Source organism: Malus domestica, chromosome 07, assembly GCF_042453785.1.
Source record: "Malus domestica chromosome 07, GDT2T_hap1".
Taxonomy (NCBI): Eukaryota; Viridiplantae; Streptophyta; class Magnoliopsida; order Rosales; family Rosaceae; genus Malus; species Malus domestica.
This window is the reverse complement of record NC_091667.1, coordinates 29,902,022-29,921,974: the sequence shown is the minus strand read 5'-3', so window position 1 is coordinate 29,921,974 and position 19,953 is coordinate 29,902,022. Positions and strand designations below refer to the sequence as shown.

The 19,953-nt window shown below is 40.8% G+C and overlaps 1 protein-coding gene and 1 pseudogene across 1 annotated transcript; one reads left to right on the top strand and one right to left on the bottom strand.

The window, feature by feature from the left end:
- The window catches only part of LOC103422068 (probable LRR receptor-like serine/threonine-protein kinase At3g47570), a 75,308-nt pseudogene that overhangs the window by 51,504 nt on the left and 3,851 nt on the right, over nucleotides 1–19,953 (top strand).
- LOC103422067 (clathrin light chain 2-like) lies at nucleotides 1,939–19,197 on the bottom strand. The gene is made up of 3 exons (XM_070825289.1): nucleotides 18,769–19,197; nucleotides 18,234–18,387; nucleotides 1,939–2,587 (listed from the first exon to the last, which is right to left on the bottom strand). The coding sequence occupies exons 1-3, from the start codon at nucleotides 19,125–19,127 to the stop codon at nucleotides 2,237–2,239; spliced, it is 864 nt and encodes a 287-aa protein (XP_070681390.1). The 5' UTR covers nucleotides 19,128–19,197; the 3' UTR covers nucleotides 1,939–2,236.

Genomic DNA, 19,953 nt, shown 5'->3' with positions numbered 1-19,953 from the left:
CGCGATTTCGTTCTGGATTCATTTTCATAAGGATTCGACGTAATCATGGAGTGCCGGCTGTCGACTACCTGAAGCCCTCCCCCTCCTCCTTTATCCGGGCTTGGGACCGGCAATGTAAGATAAACTTACACAGACGGAGTTATGTTGTTGCTCGTTTACAATGGAAAAACATATCAGTCCTTGTACTACTTGTGGAAGCATATTGCTGCAGCAAATTAATAGGAATGCTGCTGCTATATACTACAAGGTTGATTTCTAAGGGAGGGGTAATGTTAGGATGCCAAGTGGCATCACTTAGCTAGGTGTCAATTGTTGAGTTGGATTTCTTTAGCCTGCAACCAACTATATAAGCTGAGATATGTGCAGATACAAAGGAAATGAATATTTGATTGTCTTAGTGTTCTTGTTAGTATATCTTGCATTTGAGTAAAGGTTGAAGTGGGGTTCTATCAACTTCCAACTGAAATTACCTCATTGTCCAAGCTTCAGTTTCTTGATTTAGGCGTGAACAATTTTTATGGGGAAATCCCACCTTCTTTTGGGAATCCTTCTTCTCTTCAGATGCTATCTGTGCCTCAAAATAACCTCCATGGAGGTATTCCAAATAGCCTTGGCCAGTTGAAAAGCTTAGTGATTTTTTCCTTGGCTTACAATTATTTGAATGGTACCATCCCTCCCTCTACAACCTCTCGTCAATTACAGTCATTTATATGCTTCAAAACAACCTTCATGGAACTCTTCCTCCTAGATTGGGCCACACTATATTTCCAAACCTCGAAACCTTTTACTTCCATTTCAACCAATTCACTGGACCAATACCAACTACAATCTCCAATGCATCCAACCTTGCAATATTTGGAATCTCAGAAAATATATGTACCGGAAGAATACCTAGCCTGGCAAGGATGTCCAATCTGTTCCGGTTAGAAATAGATACTAACAGTCTTGGAAATAATGAGAAAGGTGACTTGGACTTTCTCTCTTCTCTGGTTAATTGCACCAACTTAAAAGCGATTGGATATCAGATCCAATAATTTGGGAGGAGTGCTACCTGAATCTGTCAGCAATCTCTCAATTAAGCTCGAGGCAATGAGAATGGGGTGGAATCAGATACACGGAAGCATTCCTTCTGAGGTTGGAAATTTTGTCAACTTGGGGAGAATAGACTTTGAGGAAAGTCTACTTATTTTTTCCCATTGGCCATGTTGTTGAGAGGTTAACTAATTGTCATGGTGTTAAGAAGTCCAGTTGTCGTCCAGCAACCAGAGCACCTTGGCTGCGATGTTTAGGAAAGTCTACTTATCATCCTACAAACTCGTAGTCTGCATAATGTTATCACCAGAATTCCTGCTTCTGCTTACTGAATAATGGATCTTCATGGTCCGAGCTTACGCTCAGTTTGGTCTACATACCTTTTTGTGACGACCTTTCTCTTCGTTCTGAACCTTTTTCAAACTTAAGGGATCCATATCCTCTAATCGATACGGATTCTTGAACTCATGGAGTTACCTGCGGCAGGAGGCATCAAAGAGTAGGATCCTTGAACCTGCAAGGCTCTGTTTTGCAATGATATGATCTGTAATTAGTGATTAGCTTAATCACTATTAAAGGTTTTAATCTTGGGATTATTAGGCTTATTCCTGTTTTAGTGAAGTTTGTTATAATTGGCCTGGCATGATGAGTTGTAACTTGTACAAGAGCACTAGCTCTCAGTATTGTAATCAGAAGAGTTTTTACAGAAAAAAATACAAACACAAAAATATATTGGAGCCCTGCTCCCTTCTACTTCATCTTCTCCATTTGCCATTTCTATAGCAGCTTGCAGGTTGAGATCGCGACCTGAGATTTGCGATCCTATCATCTCGCTGCCATGGATGCGCGAGTTTCAGCTGCACTCGACTCCATTGAAGCTTCCATGTGTGCTGCGTTCCGTGAAGCTCTGGCACCCGTCCGCCATGAACTTTCTCTGTTACGTCGTGATTTGGCTCTCGTAGTTGGGGGAGTTTCTGATCCAGCCCCGATGATTTCCGACGATGCTGAATCAATCGATCTTGGTCATCCCGGACTTCAAGGAGACAACAATCCACCGAGAAATCCATCGCCAATGGAAACAAGAAAATCTAAGAACGGAATATACCCATCAGAAAATGTTCAACCAAACAAGAAAAACTCCACAATGTTGTAATGGAAATACTTGTTTTCTACGAACTACGCCTCACAAAGAACGCCAGGCAAATTACGAAACAGCAACTACAGCCTTGGGGGTAGCCGCCACAACTGCAGCCTTGGGGGGAGCAGAAGTACTCGGTTTTGCTTCCTTGGTGGGAGCTGGGGCTGGAGGTGAAGGCTTAAGGTGGGGAGGTGTATTATGCTTCAATTTTAAAAGTATCTGCCTCATCCTCGAAAGCTCGGTTGGTTTTCCAGGCTTTGGACCTTGGAGAACAAGAATGGATGGCTTCTTTTCCGTATCCTTCTTCCCTCTCTTCTTCTCTATTGCTGGCACCTCATTGGGGATGAGGTCCGCAATTGCCTTCCAGTAGTTCTTGTCTACCTCAGCATGAAACTTCTCCTGATTAGCCAGGAACAGCTGAGAAAAGCCAAAATACAAGTTCAAAACAATATGGCAGAGAGATTGATATGGATATTAAAGGCGAAGAAACTGTAAAGTTGTGACAAAGTTCAATTCCAAAATCATTAGCCAAAAAGACATTCAGAAAACCATTAACACGACCAACATTAGTAGTATCTGTTTTACGAAGAAGCCTAATAGGGACACATTGTAGCTAAGATTTACGTAGAGAATCCTACACAGTTGTGACCATCACTTAGTTGAACTCACAAAAGTCCAATCCACAGCAAAGAGAATAAAAGTTACGATTTATGAATAACCAAGCTGAGTGGATGCGGGGAGATACCCGACAACAATTTGTGGCTCTTCTTCAAAGCTTATTTCGATCAACTATTCAATTATTGAATGAATCAGCAATCCAAGAACGAAACTATAAGCATCAGCCCAAAGAATCATCATATGCATTCCAACCAAAAACTTAAAATTGAGGTAGTAAAGTCTGAAATCAACATTATTAGAAGAGCTACAACAACAACAACAACAACAAAGCCTTTTCCCACTAAGTGGGGTCGGCTATATGAATCCTAGAACGCCATTGCGCTCGGTTTTGTGTCATGTCCTCCGTTAGATCCAAGTACTCTAAGTCTTTTCTTAGAGTCTCTTCCAAAGTTTTCCTAGGTCTTCCTCTACCCCTTCGGCCCTGAACCTCTGTCCTGTAGTCACATCTTCGAACCGGAGCGTCATTCGGCCTTCTTTGCACATGTCCAAATCACCGGAGCCGATTTTCTCTCATCTTTCCTACAATTTCGGCTACTCCTACTTTACCTCGGATATCCTCATTCCCAATCTTATCCTTTCTCGTGTGCCCACACATCCCACGAAGCATCCTCATCTCCGCTACACCCATTTTGTGTACGTGTTGATGCTTCACCGCCCAACATTCTGTGCCATACAACATCGCTGGCCTTATTGCCGTCCTATAAAATTTTCCCTTGAGCTTCAGTGGCCTACGACGGTCACACAACACGCCGGATGCATTCTTACACTTCATCCATCCAGCTCGTATTCTATGGTTGAGATCTCCATCTAATTCTCCGTTCTCTTGCAAGATAGATCCTAGGTAGCGAAAACGGTCGCTTTTTGTGATCTTCGCTAGATTGCTCCGGTCATTAGTGTGGATAAGTATATAAATGGATAGAGATAGGAAAGCAAACACAAGATGTACGTGGTTCACCCATATTGGCTACGTCCACGGAATAGAAGAGTTCTCATTAATTGTGAAGGGTTTACACAAGTATATATGTTCAAGCTCTCCTTTAGTGAGTACAAGTGAATGATTTAGTACAAATGACATTAAGAAATATTGTGGGAGAATGATCTCGTAATCACGAAACTTCTAAGTATCGGAGTGTGGAGTCGTCTTGACTTGCCTTATCTGTCTCATAGGTAGATGTGGCATCTTCTCTGGAAGTACTCTTCCTCCATCCAGGGGTGGTATCTTTAACTGGTGGAGATGCACAAGGTAATGTATCAATTTCACTTGAAGCTTACTTGTAGTTTCAGGCTTGGTCAAGCGCGATACAAACCATGTAGTAGGAGTCCCCCAAGTCGCCGAGCTAGGGGGTCTGCTGAAAGAGGTGACAGACAAGGTAAGCAATCAGAGCTCCGACTGATTGTTCACCTTCTCCCCATCTTGCAGCAGCATGAAGGATAAAGAGAAGAAAAATGAGAAGAGATGATATGAGATATTTTTGCTTTTGAAGAAGTAACTTTCCACAGGCTTATTCTTGAACTGAGCTGGAGGGTTTTCTGGTTTCCTCCAGAGTATAAGGCCGACTGAAGAATTTGAGGGTCAAAACAAGTCCATCAAATCTAGAGTACGTTCCACCCTGCTGATATGGGATACTTTTGCTTTTGACAGAGTAATGGATGTATCGGCACGTGTGCTGTTACGCTTGTCTCCACATGCTTCCTTGTATCCTTCGCACTTGCCCTATCTGTTCCTCAAGCAGATGCGGAATCTTCCCTGGAAACATAAGATGTTGAAGATGAGTACTCGAGAGCAATGCCAGGTAAGTAATCAGGTAAGGGGTTCCAGGCAGTCAGTTCTTGGCTGGAAGCTTGATTCCAAGTGCTGACTGATTGCTCTCTTTCTCCTTGTCTTGCAGGTAAAAACAAGGCCAAAGGAAAAGACAGGGAAAAAGCATGATATGGGATACTCTTGCTTTTAACCCTGATGATATGAGATATTCTTGCTCTAGTATAGCTTGTTTGCAGAGGTATTATCGGGGGGAAAGAAAGCTGAATATTTCGAAAGGCTTCGTTGGGAGTGCCTTCTCAGATATGATGAAGGGTTGAGCATTTTTGCAGGTCTGCCTGTTGATGCGAGAATTACTTGACACACAAATTAAACCCTCTTTTTATCAAATGTAGTAAAGTATGTAAGTAGGGTATCGTTCTAGGCCGGGGATTAGGAGGGATTGCTAATCTATTAAATTAACTTAAAAATATTAAATAAGACTCAAGGACACAAAACTAGGCTAAAAACTCTAATAACTCGAAACACACTTAAAATGACTCAAAATAATGAAAACAATTAAATTAAACACTAGGAACTGAAATGGACGGAAATTAAATTAAAAGACTAACAATAAAGAAAACTAAATAAATAATATAATTTAATAATGGATGGGTGTTTGGTTTTGATGAAAAGTAAATTAAACTTAATTAAATTACAGAATTGACAAAAACATGAAATTAAGGTGAAAGGATAAATGACGGACTAGCTAGAGGGTTCTTCTCCACACATGACACATATGCAACCTAAATTGATTTTCAGTTGTTCTTTCAATAAATTGTGAATTTCAATACTCCAGATTAACCGTGAACAGCACTTTTTTAATCTTCAAGTTTTCCTTAAGTTATTGAATTGGACGGGAAAACGCATACAACAATTCAAAACATTCTTCAAAAGTCCCCTACGTGAAAAGCACAATAGAGATACAATCAAAGATCATTAAACTTTGTGAAAACTATAAGCATTGACGAGGCATTCGTAACTATGAAAAGCATGATACTCTTGCCAAGAATTTACTTAACGTGATTGTGACTAGCAACCTTTACTACTTGTGAAAATAAGTTCATAACGATTAGGTGAAATTCACTTATATTCTAGCATCAAATTCATGCATGTAAATTAAGCGTGCACTCTCAACCAACATACACAAATCAGTTTTTATACGAACGGATAAGTAAATTGAATTCACAACTTATAACTCACAACTGAAGGTAATCAATTCATATTACAAATATATTCATGGTTTCGAATTAACCTCTAACCAACATAAATTTAATTACACATTATTAAAAACAGAAATAAAAGAGAAGTTTGGAAAAATTAAACCGAAAGAAAGGATCTGCTGCTTGGACTCTGAACTGCATTTTCATGCTGACCTCCTGTCCTCTCGGTCCTCTTCCTGCATCTCTGCGAAGCAGCTTTCACTTGCCCTCCATCTCCAGCTGCAGCTGCCAAATGGCAACTCTTCTTTCACATCTCCCCCGTATCCAACAGCCTCTCCCTATTGCCCACGCTGCCCAAGGGCAGCCCTCCTGCTTTCCCACTTTCGCTGCACAAAGGCAGCTGCTTTTATTTTCTTCTCTGGCGCACACGCTGCAAGGGCAGCGGTGCTCTCTGTTTTTTTTCCCAAGGCTCTCTGCTTCTCTCTTTTTCTCACGCTGCCCCCAACGCAAGGCAGCTGTCTTCTTTTCTTATTTTCCTTTTCGCTGGCAGCTTTGCTGCCTCTCTCTCCTCCCGCGTCAATCTCCTTTGCCAGCTGCCCAAAGGCAGCATCTCTCTACTTCTTTTTATTATTCTTTTTGTTTCTGACCTGTCTCTCACCAGCTGCCAAAGCAGCTCTCCCTCTTGGATCCCTTTCACTTATTCTATTCTTTTCTTTCCTTCCTTGCTTCACACTCCCCGCATCTACTCCTCTTTTGCCTTGGATTCTTTCCTTTCTTTGTCCAACTCTTTCTTTCCACCGTTTTCTTTCTTTTTTTTTCTACAAAACAAAACCATCATGATGATGTTTCAAACATCATCACGACTTATCATTATTAAATATAATTTTTAATTTAATTTAAAAGCTGATCTACACAGACAGTTTTGACGAATTTATTACATAAAATTTCATTTGTTCTATTTTTATTTTCTTTGCATAACAAATCCTATAAACACAAAAATAACGTAAATAGCTCAAAAATATAAGGAACTAACTAAGAAAAGACGAGTGAATTCGAAGTAAAAATATATATAAATATGATCCGATCAAATACCCCCACACTTAACTTTTGCTAGTCCTCGAGCAAAACAAAGAAAACTAGAACAAGAAGTAACAAGAAAAACATTAGCTTCCCTCTATGTGACCCTCATAGAATTTCATTCGAGAAAACAAATCATCAAGAACCATAGCTAGCATCAAGGAAATAATCCAAGTTCATCTTCCTTATTCAAATATTAGCAGTAATCTTTAAATCATCCTTGAAGTGTAGTGTGTGAGATAGCCATGCTAATGCAATTTCAAGTTTTTATTTTTAAAATCATCATATGCAAACTAGTAACCTTCTCACGGGATATACACTCAATCACATATGTGTTTAGTTTTAGTGTGTTTCGCTCAAAGAAACAAATGTAAAATTTCTACCATAAGCTTGCATAAAGATCACTTCTCCACAGTCATAATTGCAAAACTTAAATCAAGAGGACTTTTATTGGATGTAATGAGGCTTAGGGATAGGGTTATTGAAACGAAAGAATAGGAAAACACAAGTTCCAAGCTACATTGCAAGCAATTCTTTTGTCTAGATTTATAAGAACTCAAGCTCTCCAACGATTCTTCAGAAACCTCCAATCACACCCTTAAACTGAAACTTGAAAAACAAAATTTTTTTTTTTTTTTTTTTTTTCTTCGTATACAATCTTTCTTTTTCTTTTTCTTTTCCCTTTTTTCCCTTTTTTTTTTTTTTTTTTTTTTTATACAAACATGAAATACCCCCACACTTATTTTTTTTTTTTTTTGCCAAACACCTTCAAAGTACTTCACAAACGTTTCTCATAAGACAATTTCGCATTGCTCGCTTGGAAAGGGTAAGGAAAAATGTTTCAGGTATAAGGGTAGACATATCTGGTGATAAGAAATAAAAGGCTCAACATACACGGCTCAAATTGGCAATCTAATGATATCATTTTTCTTTGGGAAACATGGTTATTTGGGCCATGGTGGTAAACCTAATGCCTCTATCATTTCCAAGTTCATGCAATCAATGACAAACATTTCGAAAGATCGTTACGCAAGTTCTAGAGATGTATCTCACATAAGTTCATCACACATGAAAGAATAGGAGTGTATGAAAAATGCACACACTTTCAATCGGCTCAAAAACTCACATAGGATGTATATGGTCACTAAATTCACATATGAAGCTTTAAGTCATACTTTAGTTTCACATCAACAAGGCTATGTGCATTTGGTTTTTCAAAGATGATCAAACATGTACAAAACTAACAAGAGAATTAGGAATTTCACCAAACACATGTTAACTAAGTTCTTGATGATCATGGTTCAAATTTTTTGATCCAATTATATCATTGGGTCGGGAAACTAACAAAAATCTGATTCAGAACAATAAGGGAAACAAGACAATATTTTTTTGATTTTTAAATTTTCCGATTTTTTTTTATTTTTTTTTATATTTTTTTTTTTTAAAGAAAACAAAACTAATTAAGAACACAAAAAAAAAAAAAAAAAAAACAACAACACAGAGACAAATGAAATTCTGGAGATTTCTACCCCCACACTTAAACTGGACATTGTCCCCAATGTCAGAAAACACTATAATGCAAAAATAAATAAAATAAACAAAATAATAAAAAAAACAAAATAAAGCAATTGGACTGAAAACTTCCCTAATTTGCAGTAAAATCAAGCGATGACCCCCAAGCTAAAATTCTGCAATCAACTTCAAGGGTGGAAATAACCAAAAGTTCCTGCAAAGAAAAGAAATAATTCAGTTAAGTACGCAAGAAAATTAATTAAAAAAAAAAAATTGCAAACGAAAAATTGAAAATTACGATAAAAGATAATGAATAAAACTAATAAGTAATCATTGGTCGTGCTTGTTGACTTTCCACAGCTTTCCTCTTGAACAGGGTGACACTTAGCTTTTCACTTGCAAGTGATGATTTTATGATATTGTACGGCGAAGCTTTGCTCTTTGGTTATGTTGCAGTTCCTTATTTGTTCTCCAAGCAGATGTGGCAGCTTCTCTAGTTCCTCAGTTCGGACTCCTTCCGCTGGGATGATTGTGCAAGCTGCATTCTTCTCTGCTTGTTTCTTCTGCACAACGGGCAGGCACGAGGGAAAGGTGTTGGTCCTTATTTCTTTCTTCAATCTTTCCAAGTGCCCACCTCTTGCTTTCTTTCTCCTTGTCCCTAGCTGAATTGTCTCCACATGCTTCGAGGTATCATTTTCACTTCCCTTACTGTCCCCCAGGCAGATGTGGTAGACGAAGAGAAAGCATAAAATGATGAAGATGAGTACTCGAGAGCAAGGCTAGGTAAGCAATCAGGAAGGGGTTCCAGGCAGTTGGCTCCAGATCGGAAGATTGATACCAAATGCTGGCTGATTGCTCTCTTTCTCCTTGTCGGAAAACAAAGACAAGGAGAAGGACATGGAGAAAGCATGATATGAGATACTCTTGCTTTCAACCTTTATGATATGAAATACTTTTGCTTTGAATGGGTTGTTCGCAGGAGTATCCCAAGGAATGAGGAACACAGAGTGACTCGAGAGGATTCTTTGGGAATGCATTTTCGGAGATGAAGAGGTGTTGAGAGGGTGTGCTGAGAGAGTGTGCTTTTGCTGTGGAAGGCGAAGGTAGAAACTTATAGGACTTGTCTTCACAACCGGAACTGTTCTCTCACTTAGTGTCGGCAGCCGGTGGATGGGTGAAGAATACAAATTACGCGCTTTCTGACAAAGCTGCCCGTAATTTCCGCAAAGCTGATTCCTCATTGATATCTGTAATCGGCGCTTCGAGCTCTGAGCATCGTCGATTGTAGAGGTAGCATGTGACACGTGCGGATAAATCTGGAAAAGAAGATTTTCCCGTGGGTTGAAGCCCAGCTTTTGAGAAAGCTAGCGTGTCTTTGACTGTTGAATTTCCCTCTTCGATTTCTGAATTGGTGCTTCGACAAATTGCCCGAGATTTCCGCAAAGCAATTTGCGTGTGACAAGTGACGACACGTCTGGACAAATTGATCTTTTGAAATTCGGGGTTCGGCTCGTGGTTTCTGAGCAAGCCCAGCCTTTAAGAAATGAAACGCCTCTTTTGAGAAAAGAATCCGGCTTTTGAGAAAGGAAACTCCTCTTTTGAGAAAAGAATCAGACGTTTGAGAACGGAGCCCCGACTCTTCGATTTGCGAGAGGACGCTTCTCTGAGGAGCGCCTCTTTGATTTCTTCCTTTTTATAGAGACGTTAAGCTTGTTCCACAACACACTTGAGTACCCTCCTGTAAACACTCCCTTCTTGCACTTGTTTAATCTTGATCATTTCGACTCTCTTCTTTCTTTACCACCTCTGAAAAATGTCTGGCCCTTCTGATCGTCGTTTTGACTTGAACATTGGTGAAGAGGCAGCTCCGCCTTCACCAGACAACATATGGCGGCCATCCTTCATATCCCCTACCGGTCCCCTTACCGTGGGGGATTCGATGATGAAAAATGACATGACCGCTGCGGTGGTGGCCCGAAACCTTGTCACTCCCAGAGATAACAGACTGCTCGCAAGGCGGTCTGATGAATTGGCGGTCAAGGAGTCTCTGGCTCTCAGTGTGCAGTGTGCGGGTTCCGTATCCAACATGGCCCAACGCCTATATGCCCGAACCCGTCACGTTGAATCCTTGGTGGCTGAAATACAGAGTCTCAAGCAAGAGATTAAAGGGCTCAAGCATGAGAATAAGGAATTGCACAAGCTCGCACACAGCTATGCCACCAGCATGAAGAGGAAGATTGACCAGATGCAGGACACCGATGGTCAAATTTTACTTGATCATCGGAGGTTTGTGGGTTTGTTCCAACCGCATCTGCCTTCGTCTTCTGGGGCGGCACCGCGTAGTGAAGCTCCAACTGATCAACCTCTGCCGCCTCCTCCTTCTGTGGCCCCGCCGACTGCTGAAGCCCCGCCTACTACTGAAGCACCACCCGACCAATGAATACTATTAGTTTACATCATTGTAAAATATTTGTACTTTTTTTTTTTTTTTTTTATCACTAATTTTAAATTTTATCATTTTTTTTTTTTTAATTTTTTAATTTTTTTTTTTTTTATGTATTTTTTTTTTTATCATTAATTTTAAATTTTATCTTTTTTTTTTTTTTTTATATAAGTAAATTAATGTAAAGAGACTTTGGTTAACCTTCCCCCACACTTAAACTAAGTAATACAAACTCACAGAAATCAACCAAATAACACAACTAACTAAACAAAACAAAATGAAAGCAGCAAAGATAAGGGTGTAAAAATGCAAATCTGATTGGGTTAGCGATTCCAAAGTCTCCCTTCGTTGAATGCTTGGGTTGCCTCCCAAGAAGCGCTTGATTTAACGTCTTTAGCCGGACGCATCTTTCCTTTAAATTTCCCTCAGCTCCATTTGTGCCTAAAATCAAAGAAAGAAAAATAAATCAAATATCAAAAGTAAAATACACAAACACCAATATAAACATAAACAAAAACAAAAATAAAAGGATTAGCAAAGTTACTAATCCCCGGCAACGGCGCCAAAATTTGATGCGAGAATTACTTGACACACAAATTAAACCCTCTTTTTATCAAATGTAGTAAAGTATGTAAGTAGGGTATCGTTCTAGGCCGGGGATTAGGAGGGATTGCTAATCTATTAAATTAACTTAAAAATATTAAATAAGACTCAAGGACACAAAACTAGGCTAAAAACTCTAATAACTCGAAACACACTTAAAATGACTCAAAATAATGAAAACAATTAAATTAAACACTAGGAACTGAAATGGACGGAAATTAAATTAAAAGACTAACAATAAAGAAAACTAAATAAATAATATAATTTAATAATGGATGGGTGTTTGGTTTTGATGAAAAGTAAATTAAACTTAATTAAATTACAGAATTGACAAAAACATGAAATTAAGGTGAAAGGATAAATGACGGACTAGCTAGAGGGTTCTTCTCCACACATGACACATATGCAACCTAAATTGATTTTCAGTTGTTCTTTCAATAAATTGTGAATTTCAATACTCCAGATTAACCGTGAACAGCACTTTTTTAATCTTCAAGTTTTCCTTAAGTTATTGAATTGGACGGGAAAACGCATACAACAATTCAAAACATTCTTCAAAAGTCCCCTACGTGAAAAGCACAATAGAGATACAATCAAAGATCATTAAACTTTGTGAAAACTATAAGCATTGACGAGGCATTCGTAACTATGAAAAGCATGATACTCTTGCCAAGAATTTACTTAACGTGATTGTGACTAGCAACCTTTACTACTTGTGAAAATAAGTTCATAACGATTAGGTGAAATTCACTTATATTCTAGCATCAAATTCATGCATGTAAATTAAGCGTGCACTCTCAACCAACATACACAAATCAGTTTTTATACGAACGGATAAGTAAATTGAATTCACAACTTATAACTCACAACTGAAGGTAATCAATTCATATTACAAATATATTCATGGTTTCGAATTAACCTCTAACCAACATAAATTTAATTACACATTATTAAAAACAGAAATAAAAGAGAAGTTTGGAAAAATTAAACCGAAAGAAAGGATCTGCTGCTTGGACTCTGAACTGCATTTTCATGCTGACCTCCTGTCCTCTCGGTCCTCTTCCTGCATCTCTGCGAAGCAGCTTTCACTTGCCCTCCATCTCCAGCTGCAGCTGCCAAATGGCAACTCTTCTTTCACATCTCCCCCGTATCCAACAGCCTCTCCCTATTGCCCACGCTGCCCAAGGGCAGCCCTCCTGCTTTCCCACTTTCGCTGCACAAAGGCAGCTGCTTTTATTTTCTTCTCTGGCGCACACGCTGCAAGGGCAGCGGTGCTCTCTGTTTTTTTTCCCAAGGCTCTCTGCTTCTCTCTTTTTCTCACGCTGCCCCCAACGCAAGGCAGCTGTCTTCTTTTCTTATTTTCCTTTTCGCTGGCAGCTTTGCTGCCTCTCTCTCCTCCCGCGTCAATCTCCTTTGCCAGCTGCCCAAAGGCAGCATCTCTCTACTTCTTTTTATTATTCTTTTTGTTTCTGACCTGTCTCTCACCAGCTGCCAAAGCAGCTCTCCCTCTTGGATCCCTTTCACTTATTCTATTCTTTTCTTTCCTTTCTTGCTTCACACTCCCCGCATCTACTCCTCTTTTGCCTTGGATTCTTTCCTTTCTTTGTCCAACTCTTTCTTTCCACCGTTTTCTTTCTTTTTTTTTCTACAAAACAAAACCATCATGATGATGTTTCAAACATCATCACGACTTATCATTATTAAATATAATTTTTAATTTAATTTAAAAGCTGATCTACACAGACAGTTTTGACGAATTTATTACATAAAATTTCATTTGTTCTATTTTTATTTTCTTTGCATAACAAATCCTATAAACACAAAAATAACGTAAATAGCTCAAAAATATAAGGAACTAACTAAGAAAAGACGAGTGAATTCGAAGTAAAAATATATATAAATATGATCCGATCACCTGTCCGTTGGGGATGGAGGTTGACATATATAGGAGTCTCCCTAACAAGTAGTAATGCTATTCCTTTACCCTGCTTGGTCATAGCACGGTAGTGTGAGCTGTCAGTTTCACATGTTTTAACTCTGTCAGAGCACTTTGAAAAAGTGGTCTGTGGTATCTGGCTCTCGAGATTCGGAGAACAATGCCTCTTCGATTTTTGAGAAAACAATCATGCTGGGGGTCTGGCTCTCGAGATTCGGAGAGCAGTGTCTCTTCGATTTTTGAGGAAGTAATCATGTTGGGAGTCTGGCTCTCGAGATTCGGAGGGCGGTGCCTCTTCGATTTTGGAGCAAGCAATCTTGTTGGGAGTGTTGTCTCGAATGTGAGTAAAGGTTGGGCATGTTTGCTAGTCTACCTTGCCACGAAGCACAAATGTTGATACACAGGGACTTTCCAATTATCCAGCAATGGTACTGTTCCTTTACCCTCTCTTCGATTTTGAGAAAGTAGTCATGTTGGGAGTCTGGCTCTCGAGATTCGGAGGACGGTGCGTCTTCGATTTTGTAGCAAGCAATCTTGTTGGGAGTGTTTTCTCGAATGTGAGTAAAGGTTGGGCATGTTTGCTAGTCTACCTTGCCACGAAGCACAGAGGTTGACACACAGGGAGTTTCCAATTATCCAGCAGTGGTACTGTTCCTTTACCCTTGTGGGTAATAATATGGTAGCTAGACCTTCAAAATTTATGTGTCTAAACTTTGTTAGTGTTGTTTCTTTGCTATTCTTTTACCTTTCTTGGTCAGAGCGATGTAGTGGGAGCTGCAAGCTTCACGTGCTCAACTTTGGCAGAGAACTTTGGCAAAGTTATCTGTGGTACCCATGAGCTATTGTTGCGTGTGGGAAGTGGGTGATTGAACAGTAAAATTCATGTGCTTTCTACTTCACCAGAAGTCTTCGACAGAATGCCCATAATTTCTGCAAAGCTGAGTGTGCGTGTGACAGGTGCTGACAAGGCTAGAAAAGTAGGTGCCTCTTCGATTTCTGAGATCGGCCCTCGTGGTCTCTGAGCAGCCCAGCTTTTGAGAAAGCGAGCGCCTCTTCGATTGATTCGAAGAACGATGCCTCATCGATTTTTGAGAAAGCAGTCACGCTGGGGGTCTGGCTCTCGAAGATTCGGGGAGCAGTGTCTCTTCGATTTTTGAGAAAATTAATCATGTTGGGAGTCTGGCTCTCGAGATTCGGAGGGCGGTGCCTCTTCGATTTTGGAGCAAGCAATCTTGTTGGGAGTGTTTTCTCGAATGTGAGTAAAGGTTGGGCATGTTTGCTGACACACAGGGACTTTCCAATTATCCAGCAATGGTACTGTTCCTTTACCCTCTCTTCGATTTTTAAGAAAGTAGTCATGTTGGGAGTTTGGCTCTCGAGATTCGGAGGACGGTGCCTCTTCGATTTTGGAGCAAGCAATCTTGTTGGGAGTGTTTTCTCGAATGTGAGTAAAGGTTGGGCATGTTTGCTAGTCTACCTTGCCACGAAGCACAGAGGTTGACACACAGGGACTGTCCAATTATCCAGCAGTGGTACTGTTCCTTTACCCTTGTGGGTAATAATATGGTAGCTAGACCTTCAAAATTTATGGGTCTAAACTTTGTTAGTGCTGTTTCTTTGCTATTCTTTTACCCTTCTTGGTCAGAGCGATGTAGTGGGAGCTGCAAGCTTCACGTGCTCAACTTTGGCAGAGAACTTTGGCAAAGTTTTCTGTGGTACCCATGAGCTATTGTTGCGTGTGGGAAGTGGGTGATTGAACAGTAAGATTCATGTGTTTTCTACTTCCCCAGAAGTCTTCGACAGAATGCCCATAATTTCCGCAAAGCTGAGTGTGCGTGTGACAGGTGCTGACAAGGCTGGAAAAGTAGGTGCCTCTTCGATTTCTGAGATCGGCCCTCGTGGTCTCTGGGGAGCCCAGCTTTTGAGAAAGCGAGCGCCTCTTCAATTTCTGAGACCAGCCTTCATGGTCTTTGAGCAGCCCAACTTTTGAGAAAGCAAACGCCTCTTAGATTTTTGAGATCAACCCTCGTGATCTCTAAGCAGCCCAGCTTTTGAGAAAGCAAACGCCTCTTCGATTTCTGAGCAGGCGCCTCTTCGATTTCTGAAGCTCCGTCGAGTGCAAATTTTTATAAGGGCTGGCATTAAGTTCCAAAGCACACTTGAATCTCCACCAGTAGAAGCTTCATTCTTGCACTTCTAAGATCTTGATTTGTCCGACCTCTTCTCTCTTCAACACCTTTGAAAATGTCTGGCCCCTCCGACCGTCGTTTTGACTTGAACCTTGTTGAAGAGGCAGCCCCGCCTTCTCCAGACAACATATGACGCCCATCCTTCGTCTCCCCTACTGGTCCTCTTACCGTTGGGGATTCCGTGATGAAGAATGATATGACCGCTGCGGTGGTGGCCAGGAACCTTCTCACTCCCAAAGATAACAGACTACTTTCCAAACGGTCTGATGAGTTAGCTGTTAAGGATTCGCTGGCTCTCAGTGTTCAGTGTGCAGGTTCTGTGTCTAATATGGCACAACGCCTATTTGCTCGAACCCGCCAAGTTGAATCATTGGCGGCTGAAGTGATGAGTCTCAAACAGGAGATTAGAGGGCTCAAGCATGAGAATAAACAGTTGCACCGGCTCGCACATGACTATGCTACAAACATGAAGAGGAAGCTTGACCAGATGAAGGAAACTGATGGTCAGGTTTTACTTGATCATCAGAGATTTGTAGGTTTGTTCCAAAGGCATTTATTGCCTTCGTCTTCTGGGGCTGTACCGCGTAATGAAGCTCCAAATGATCAACCTCTGATGCCTCCTCATTCTAGGGTTCTGTCCAGTACTGAGGCTCCAAATGATCCCCCTCCGGTGCCTTCTCTTTCTGGGGCTCTACCGACTGCTGAGACTTCTCCTAAGCAACCTTTGTGAAGGCTCCCTCTTGTGTGTTTATTTTGACTCATGTATATGTACATATTTGTAGCTTATCGGGGATATCAATAAATAAGCTTTCCTTCATTTCAACGTATTGTGTTAAATACACCAAAGCCTTCTTCGCTAAGTTCTTTGAATTTTCTTTTGTTGAAGCTTGTATGTTGAAGCTTTCTGAGTGGAGCATGTAGGTTGGGGTAGTGTTCCCTTAATTTTCCGAGTGAGGAAAACTTCTCGGTTGGCGACTTGGAAAATCCAAGTCACTGAGTGGGATCGGCTATATGAATCTTAGAACGCCATTGTGCTCGATCCTGTGTCATGTCCTTCGTTAGATCTAAGTACTCTAAGTCTTTTCTTAGAGTCTCTTCCAAAGTTTTCCTAGGTCTTCCTCTACCCCTTCGGCCCTGAACCTCTGTCCCATCGTCGCATCTTCTAATCGGAGCGTCAGTAGGCCTTCTTTGCACATGTCCAAACCACCGTAACCGATTTTCTCTCATCTTTCCTTCAATTTCGGCTACTCCTACTTTACCCCGGATATCCTCATTCCTAATCTTATCCTTTCTTGTGTGCCCACACATCCAACGAAGCATCCTCATCTCCGCTACACCCATTTTGTGTACGTGTTGATGTTTCACCGCCCAACATTCTGTGCCATACAGCATCGTCGGCCTTATTGCCGTCCTATAAAATTTTCCCTTGAGCTTCAGTGGCATACGGCGGTCACATAACACGCCGGATGCACTCTTCCACTTCATCCATCCAGCTTGTATTCTATGGTTGAGATCTCCATCTAATTCTCCGTTCTTTTGCAAGATAGATCCTAGGTAACGAAAACGGTCGCTCTTTGGTATTTCTTGATCTCCGATCCTCACCCCTAACTCGTTTTGGCCTCCATTTGCACTGAACTTGCACTCCATATATTCTGTCTTTGATCGGCTTAGGCGAAGACCTTTAGATTCCAACACTTCTCTCCAAAGGTTAAGCTTTGCATTTACCCCTTCCTGAGTTTCATCTATCAACACTATATCGTCTGCGAAAAGCATACACCAAGGAATATCATCTTGAATATGTCTTGTTAACTCATCCATTACCAACGCAAAAAGGTAAGGACTTAAGGATGAGCCTTGATGTAATCCTACAGTTATGGGAAAGCTTTCGGTTTGTCCTTCATGAGTTCTTACGGCAGTCTTTGCTCCTTCATACATATCCTTTATAGCTTGGATATATGCTACTCATACTCCTTTCTTCTCTAAAATCCTCCAAAGAATGTCTCTTGGGACCCTATCATACGCTTTTTCCAAATCTATAAAGACCATGTGTAAATCCTTTTTCCCATCTCTATATCTTTCCATCAATCTTCGTAAGAGATAGATTGCCTCCATGGTTGAGCGCCCTGGCATGAACCCGAATTGGTTGTCCGAAACCCGTGTCTCTTGCCTCAATCTATGCTCAATGACTCTCTCCCAGAGCTTCATTGTATGACTCATTAGCTTAATACCCCTATAGTTCATGCAATTTTGTACGTCGCCCTTATTCTTGTAGATAGGCACCAAAGTGCTCGTTCGCCACTCATTTGGCATCTTCTTCGTTTTCAAAATCCTATTGAAAAGGTCAGTGAGCCATGTTATACCTGTCTCTCCCAAAAGTTTCCACACTTCGATTGGTATATCGTCTGGGCCTATTGCTTTTTTATGCTTCATCTTCTTCAAAGCTACAACCACTTCTTCCTTCCGGATTCGACGATAAAAAGAGTAGTTTCTACACTCTTCTGAGTTACTCAACTCCCCTAAAGAAGCACTCATTTCATGTCCTTCATTGAAAAGATTATGAAAATAACCTCTTCATCTGTCTTTAACTGCGTTCTCTGTAGCAAGAACATTTCCATCCTCATCCTTGATGCACCTCACTTTTTTGGAAAGCTAAATTGATCAAACCTTCTCCCTTTCCCTGTTCGCAGCCTTGTTATTTTCAGTAGTGATCTTCCTCTTCTGGTAGAATCCCAGCTTGAATTCATCTGCTTCCTCAATTATTTGAACCAACAACTCCTTTTCTCTCTTCTCCTTCTCCTCGAGATGAATCGCATTCTGCCTGAATGTCACAAAAGCTCGGATTATTTTAACTCCCTTACAACCTCACAGAATTCAACCATTTATTTCTCCCACCACTTTCAATGCAAACATAAAATCACTTTCTGATAGTCAATAACTACAATTTGACAACAATCACAAATCTTTTTTCGATTCGAATTCAGCTCCACAATCTTATACGAACAATCGGCACATTAAATTCATAAAGATTTGATATCAGAAAGACGATTACTGATCACCACGCATGCAATTCTTGAAAATTACTGAAATCAAAACTAAACAACAACTTCCACTCAATTTCTCAGCAACAGAAAGATCACGCCAAATCAAGACCAACAACTTTCAACTAATTTGCACAAAAGAGTCAAAATTTAATTGCTACCTCCTCCATTCTCTGAGAGCGAAGCCCTCCTCAGGCAGCATCTCCGACGGAGGCGGCAAAATGGGATCGTCGGACCCGCCAAACCCTCCATCAAAGCCCTGGCCGTTCGATTCGGCGTAGATCGACGGAGGAGAGAAGGCCTCCGACGCCGGCTGAGTGGCGAAAGCGTCGTCTGCGGCGGAGCCGTGGAAGATTGGGGAATCGGTGGCGGAATCCTTGAACGACTCGGAGTCGACGAAGGAGTCAAATCGCTGGGAGGAGAGTCGGGGGTCGTAGCCCAGGTAACCGTCGTCGTCGAACGGGCGAGTTGAGCCGGTGGTCGGGACCGAGTCGTCTTCGGGCTGAGTGAACGAGGCCATGATTAAGTCAAGTACACTGATGAGCGAAATGCCGAGCGAAATGCCTAATGCTCCCAAAGGCAAAACTCACGGAGGAAAAATATCGGCACGCTTTATGTTGGGCTGGGCCGACTCACTGGGCCTTCATTTGGTGCCTTACAATATCCGGTCCGATGTTTTTGTGATTTTGGGTTGGTAAGTTTAATTCACTTCCCTCAAGGCCGCTTCTGCTCCTCGATTCGGTACCCAGAAGATGAGGTTCTCAAGGCTGGATGTTTCCTCCTCAACTTCTTCCTTCCTGCTCGATTTGGATTTGCCTAGAGACCATACGATCAAGGCCTGATACTGTCGAGAATGTTCTTTTGTATTTTATGATTTGTATACCTCCATGTAATTTGGTGAACTGTTTTTCACCTATCAATTCTGCAAATTCATTTGGAAATGAAACTGGTCGATTCACTTCGTTCGAATCTAAAGAATCTACAGCTACAGGTAACTCATCTAGTACCGTTTTCAGGTTTCTTGCCTCCGTTTTTTCCTTTTTACATCGCTTCGTTCTGAGTTGCCCGACTAAAACCTATATGGTTAGTAGTAATACATTTTTCAGTCATGGTTTTTCGAAATTATGTGGATATCAAATTCTTAGAGAAATTATGTGGATATCAGTATAGTTTGACAAATCAAAGCTAAAAACCGCGTTGATCCAATTTTCTTTCTATTCTCTAACAGGTCTGTGATGTCTATTAATTCCATAGTCTGTGTGGGCAAATAAATGCCATCACTTTAGATTAAGACTAGCAAATAAATGCCGTCACTGTTAGATTAAGACTTGGAATTAATAAACATC